At 39.9% G+C, this 7,448-nt stretch overlaps 1 protein-coding gene across 1 annotated transcript in view; it reads right to left on the reverse strand.

Annotated features, from left to right (window-relative positions):
- The window catches only part of LOC307086937 (UDP-glucose 4-epimerase-like), a gene marked incomplete at both ends in the record, with an annotated part of 10,069 nt that extends 2,621 nt beyond the window's left edge, over positions 1-7,448 (reverse strand). Inside the window, 7 exons of the mRNA XM_079752284.1 lie at positions 1,415-1,489; positions 1,658-1,736; positions 1,892-1,977; positions 2,078-2,191; positions 2,380-2,556; positions 2,738-2,851; positions 7,443-7,448. Of these exons, the coding sequence (XP_079608410.1) occupies positions 1,415-1,489; positions 1,658-1,736; positions 1,892-1,977; positions 2,078-2,191; positions 2,380-2,556; positions 2,738-2,851; positions 7,443-7,448 (651 nt within the window). The remainder of the gene's footprint in view (positions 1-1,414; positions 1,490-1,657; positions 1,737-1,891; positions 1,978-2,077; positions 2,192-2,379; positions 2,557-2,737; positions 2,852-7,442) is intronic.

Consider the following 7,448-nt stretch of genomic DNA (forward strand, 5'->3'; position numbering starts at 1 on the left):
TGTGCGTTAAACGCGTTATTAACGGCGTTAACTCAAACCAATATTAATGGCGTTAAATTTTTTAACGCACGATTAACGCAAAATATATATTTATATATTATTTTTTTTTGCCTTGGCAAACGTAGATTATTCACCTGCTTTCTAGCAATAACTAGTCACGTTAGAAAAACTACACCATACCGGATCTAGCTACACCGGAAACAAAACATCAAGCACGCCGCACACAAACCGGTTGGGGCAAGCCACGGCCAAAAGCTAATGTAAAGTCAGACATGGACGCCAAAACGATTCTTAATGGAAAGTTTATATTTAAAAAGTTGCCAAATGGTTCCATTGACAAGAACAAAGTAATATGTGTGATTTGCCATTGTGAACTGAGCTATCATCGCAGCATGTCCAGTCTGAAATACCACTTAATGGCCAAGCACACGAAAGAAGCAGTAGCCTGACTGCAATGTTCAAGGCAGTATGTTTGTTTGATTGCACTATAGGCTGAGTCCTAGTTTACCTTTGCACTTTGTAATTTTTTTTGTATTTTTGATCAGTATGCCAATGTTGTTTTCAATAAAGAAACATTTGCACAAGGCAAGCTGATGCACTTCTCCATGTTGATAAGAGCATTAAAATGAGAAAGAAATCAAGGGATATTTAGCATAGGAAAGAATTTGTGATTAATCGCGATTAATCAGAGTTAACTATGACATAAATGCGATTAATCATGATTAAATATTTTAATCGCTTGACAGCTCTACTTTATAGGCATAATCCTTAATTATTAAATACATGGAAAGTTTCGGCAACAGAAGTCACGGCAAACTGGACTGATAAATCGTGTTCCATCACGAGGGAGCAATAAAAACATTGAATAAAAAACAACAGTAGAGTGGATAGCTATCTAGTTCTCAGAAGTCCATCCTCATTCCTGTGTTTCCTGTGATGCTAGTGGTTAAGGGGAAATTATGCCATTAAGACTCGACAAAATTGGCTGGGACGTGTTCATTTTAAAAGAACGAATTTCCCTGAGATTATCAATGGTTGAAAACATTTGAGATAATCTTGGTACACAAGGAAATAAAATATACAACACATTTCTAGTCATTTTTAAATGTTTTAATGCTGAAATCGTACACATTCTGCTTTCTATAGTAATAACTTGGTAATTATTTGTTATTCCTCTGAGGTCAAGGCTTAATTCTGCGTTTTTTCATACCTTCATACATTTACATTTATGTAGCATTTCAATTTGACATAAAACCCTTCTTGTGACGTGAACATGCAGGTTTTGGTGCAGAAATATACTGTGAAGTACTGGCACTGGGGCATAATTTAGACTGTTAAATTGTTTGGTTTTTCGATTTTTATTTTTGGGCCGTTAACCCGTTAACTCCAAGCCCGGGTCATCACTGCGACTCACCTTTCCAGAAGCCTTCTCCATAGCCATAACCATCTGGAGCACTGAATACCCAGTACCTGTCCCAAGGTTGTACGCCTGCACACACACACACACACACACACACACACACACACACACACACACACACACACACACACACACACAATTATGTAGATCATTATCTACATGACATACAGTAAACAGGCACGATCGATTTTAGAACAATAGAATGAAGGTCAAAGCCTGGAGGGGAGTGGGTCTTACCTTGCACCCAAAGTTTTCCTGCAGCTTCTTCAAGGCAGCTATGTGTCCCTTGGCCAAATCAACTACATGGGTATAATCTCTAATGCACAGGTGTTATTCAGTGGTCAATCAGGCAAATCATTCACGGCAGGACACCTTACATGGAAGGTGTGGAGGAAAATAAGCAAAAATCATTGAAAACCGATTTGCTAATCTGCATCAAAGGTTAAAAAAGGTTATTTGCTGATCTTGGACAACAGTGCCTCTCTATTACCTGTCCCATCAGGTGTGTCGTAGTCATCACCATATACACTGAGGTGCTCTCTACTCCCAATGGCAACCTGGGTGTGGTTCGCAGAAAATAAAAAAAAAGTTTGCGTTGGAGATAACGATAATGTAATGTCCGGTGACCCGTCGCTCCCAGGCCAGTAGACATTTTATCTGTGCAACGTATGGGAGCAAGTTGTTGGGGATGCCTTGAGGATCCTCTCCGATGAGGCCGCTGATGTGAGCTCCGACCGGGTTGAAGTACCGCAGCATAATTGCATTCCAGTCCTGTGCAGACAGAAGAAGGTTTTTAATAAAACTACAATGATTAACTTGAGTTATTTCTATTTTTGTGTATCTATTTCTCTGATGAAGCCTCTAGGACCAGAAAAATAGTTACGCTACATCTTAAACCACTACTCCAGAGGACATCTCATCTCACATCATGCCCCCTCCACTCATACTTGTGCATGGACCTTATTGGCCTTGCACTGGTCGCTGATCATCTCCTCGATGAAGAACTTGGTCTTGCCGTAGGGGTTGGTGCAGCCGCCCACCGGGTGCTGCTCGTCGATGGGCAGCCGCTGGGGGTCTCCGTACACCGTGGCCGAGCTGCTGAACACCAGGTTGTGGACTCCGTTAGCCTGCATGACCTGGGATACAGGCCCACAAAAACACACAAACACACACACACGCACACACATAATTAATGTCAGGCAGAGACTGTGGGGGAAAGGCAACCTCTCAAATATAACAATCAAAGAAACGTCCCGTTATTAAGTGGCACATTAATTACTGGAGATTACGTTGTTAGGGCGCAGTGTCAGCACTCACCTGGAGCAGGTTCATGGACGCTGTGAGGTTGACCTGGTAGTAAAGCAGAGGCTTCTGCACAGACTCTCCAACGGCTTTCATGCCCGCAAAGTGCATGACCGCAATGAAGGAATGCTGAAAGAGGAAACGCAATGAACACACACACACACAAGGACATTACTAGGTAGGCAACTTCCTTGAGTGATGTGCTCAAGGAACGCTTTTCAAGGCAGAATGGCAGCTACTACTTATGTTAAGTGAAACTTCTACATAGCATTTCCTACGTACAAGTCTGACTTTGTGACCAAATAGGGAAATGGTGTGTTGATAATAATCCCATACCTTTTTGAAGGGATCTTCAAATCCTTCAATAAAGGTGTCCATAAACTGCTCTATCCTGAGGAAGCTCTTTGGTCTAACCCCTTCTCCTAAAAACAGGATATAGCATGTGAAAAAGTCCATGAGGGGACAGATACACACACACACACACACACACACTTTATGTCTGCGTTTTACACATTAGATTAAACAAGAATACATACACCATTGAGGCGATGAAACTAACCCACGACTGAAACACACATAGTTTAGTTTTGTCTGAATTAATATGAAACTTTAGTTGAGGCATTATACATTTGTTGATTGAAATTCACCACGAACGGAATTGTAAAAGTTGTCGATGACAACTGCTCCACCACACAATGACCTTCGACCTGTTTTAAAACTCTAGATAGATGTACGTTGAGATTACTGATCTGAATCCTTTGGATTGGGATTAATTAATAAATGTGTTGCATTTTTAAATATAAATCCCCTGAAATAAATAAAAGTAGTCAATTTGAACATCAACCATATACAAATAATTAATAATCATTAATTAAAATATATTGATTCATTTATATTTATATTTAATTATGTATACATCGCCTCATTTATTAATTTCGGGATTTCCTAGCCATTTATTTTATTTAAATTTTTGCATTTTATATTAACTCAAAATACATTGCATAGTAGTAAGCACCAGGGGCGTAGGAATGAGTTTAACATTGGGGGGGACACATATCGGAAACCTGACAGATCCGTTAATGGTTTGAACAGAAATATGTCATAAATTAACTACACTGAAAAAATTCACAAATAAATTTTATTCTACTAAAAAGATACATTTGTAAATGTAAAGGAAAACACATTTTGAATGGCAGTAATGAACTGATAAATATCAAATCAATTCTTTAATTGCACGCTCAATCATCCAGTTTTTTAGAATAAGAAGCGGTGACAAGACGCTGTGTTGCGCTTTCAAAATAAAATAAAATATTTTTCTCCCCCCGGTATAATTTTTAGGTGGGACAATTGCGCCTGTCTCCAATATTGGAGGGGACACGTCCCCTCCGTCCCCCCCGGTTCCTACGCCCTTGGTAGGCACGTTCATGGTCCTGGTAATAACGAGACGGCTCGCCAATGATGCCACTCACGCTTACACACGTTCCCGACAGCGACCGTTCATGTGCACTGCATTGGGAACCTTAAAGTTCTTTACAGCAGGGCTTTTTATCCGATAAAAAAAGTCTGAACTAAACAGAACATAGTAGGATCAGTTCAAGTTCGAACGCCTTTATTTCCTTGTAGCCCTACTATCCTTTTGCTTTTATTTATGAGAAGCACATTGTGTTGCCACTGTATAGAAGACTACATTTGCCCTCATCTAGAGCTGGTTTACCAGTACACAACGTTTAAAACTGAGCAAAGTCGATGCCAACAGACGGTTAAAACGTCAATCAGTATTAAAGTGTAGACATGGCAAAGAATATATATGATGGTTGATTATTTTATATTGAGTAAAACTTTCGCACCGGTCAAAACTTTTGCCTTGTGGTCCGCCATGTTCATGCACGTCACTAATAAACAATACGTCACCAACTGGGCCATTCTGTTACCAAAATCTGGCCCCAGTTGCCGAAAGGAAGTAGAATCATCAGAGAGCCATGAGGTGTCGTTCACGAGAACTTTCCAACATCGCAAAAATGTTTCCCCCTATAATTCCCAGCGATCTGAACATCAACAACAATCTGAAATAAATTACACGCCTTACAAAAAATGGTTAGACAAAAAGAAAATCTGAATTTAAACTGATTTTCTTTACTCAATGAAAACAAGGATAAACCAGGATATACTAAATAATAAGTTGGTTGAGCTTTTATATTAGCCAATAGATTATCAAGAGGTCTATGGGGAAGCATTGAATTGATTGAGGTGCTATATTTGCCTGATAAGTCTCTTCCTGGTTTGACACAACTCTGACACGTACACAAGTGATGCATAGCAAAATTCTGATTTTGCTATGCATCAAGTTCAAAATAAAAGTTGAATTCACCTGTATAAATTAACTATACATACAATCTAGTTCACAAAAAATCCCATTTGTATGTTTTCTTAAAATAAACAAAAGAAAGCACACAACATATTTATCTTTGAGGATGTCAGTGAAGATACACAACCAGTCTGGCCACCATGGCCTAGACTAGAGACACTGTTGCTTGATGGGAATTAAGTGGGAAAACATAAATTGGAGGAGAAGGAAGGATGCTAGAAAAACGACCAAAAGTCAAGATAAAACAAGAAAAGAAAGATAAATATAATTCAGGATGATAAAATGTAGATGTTGTAACAACTCACAACTCCAGAGGGCGCTGTACATCAACGACCAGACCACAGGTCAGATGAACTAAAACTTACATTTACATTTAGGGCATTTCAGATGCTTTTATCCATAACTATTACAATATTTACATTTTTCAGATGAAAGAGAAACAACAATATATCACTGTCGGTACAGTAAGAATGTTCATAGAACAAGTGCCAAGCACTTACAATTGCTAGGTTAACCTTTTCCCTGTACGTAACAAAGATAGTTAGGATAAGACGCTACAAAATGCGTACGTAAAGTACTATTTTTCAGTGCCATGGGGGGGGGGGGGGGGGGGGGTTTGGAGAGTATTGTCGGAGAAGGGATGGTGGGGGTGAGGAGGGAAGCTATGCAGAGTCAAGGTGAACTCTAAAAAAGCTTAATGGACATGGTATTCCAAAAGGCACCCCTTTGTTACGCAGAACATAATTGATTCAAATCTGTGTAACCTGGGTACACTGTTGAGACAACATCACCTCCCACTGCTTCCTCTACTGTGCAAACCAACCTGCAAATGAAAGTATTGAAAATAAAAATGGCTGAAAGACTGAAGGGTATGTGATTATGTTTGGTTATGCCGGGACCCGAGTGCCAGTTAACCCCCACCTCCCCTCTCTCATCGTCTCTCTCCTAGTGGCTCCTAGTTGCGATGAAGTGGTTCTGAATGTAAGTGCAGGTTACAATGAAAATGATGAACTTTACCTCCACTGTCTATCACCATCGCCCCTTCGGCCATTTTATTTTACATGTTATTTTGTCCTCTCCCCACTCTCATCCCACGACCCCCCACAACCGGCAAAAACATTGTTATTTGTTCCATATTTTAAACGCTGATATATATGTATATATATATATATATATATATATATATATATATATATTCCTCCCATGCGAGAAATGTGCTCATTGTCTCCGGATTGCAGTCTGAAGGAGAATCAAGCAAATAGTGTGTGGAGCCAGCATGATGTCATGGGACATTTGTCCTGGTGTAGAGGCTTCCCTTCCTCTGCTAATTACCTTGTACAAACTAGAATCTGATATGGCGGATATGAGGCCCAAATAGAATTATTGTGGGCTAACAAAGAGACACTGAGATTCAGAGGACGGGGGCGGGGAGGGGGAGGAGGGGGGCTGTTACAATGGAAGGTGTACGCATACTCACATGCATGACATGCGTGCACTAGCAAGCACACAAACACACACACGCACACACGCACGCACAGACACACACACACACACACACACACACACAGACACACACACACACACACACACACACACACACACACACACAGATAAACAATCCTTTCCACCCACACACATACACAACCACTTGTCCTTCCCCTCCATTCCCTCAGATAGGCTAACGTTATTACTGTGGTAATTGTCGTCATTAGTGCCAGCAGCTGTAGAAAGCCCATTGCTTGCTGTCCAAACTCCACCCGAGCCCTCTTTCAATCTTGCCTTCTCATCTCTCTTTCATTTAGACATGTTGTCTTTGTCCTGTTTAATTCTAACAGGCGTCCACATGTTTTACATAGACAATGAACATTCTCTCGCTTGGGTGTACTTTGTCGTGGAGAAGAGTAAATAACAAGTGTGAACAAGATACAGCGTTTCATTACAATGAGGATTAAAAGTATTTTTAAAAAATCATTAATCTCGTTCTATTGTATAGGCATATATCAAGGCCTTATTTTCACTTCTGTTATGCAGACCATTTTTTCATAGTCAAATGTCTCAGGTATTATATTTGTATGTGTTTCTTATATTTATTATCAACACCCATTAAATATCCAAGTCTTTTCTGTTGATTTGAAGAATTGCACATACTTTAAGGTTGCAGGTTTACTGGAATCCAGGACAGATGATACACTAGAGGGCACTGTTTTGTCAAATGACACCTCCGATGGAGCTCGGATTTACCATCTAATCGTTCTCCTTTACTCTTCTGTGCTCTTTTCATTTGTTTTAAACTCTATGAATAAAAGAATACCCACCCTGTCCTCCATTAAATCCAACCTGTGATTTCAACGTCACCTCCAT

Source organism: Pollachius pollachius (genome assembly GCF_949987615.1).
Source record: "Pollachius pollachius genome assembly, chromosome: 15".
NCBI lineage: Eukaryota > Metazoa > Chordata > Actinopteri > Gadiformes > Gadidae > Pollachius > Pollachius pollachius.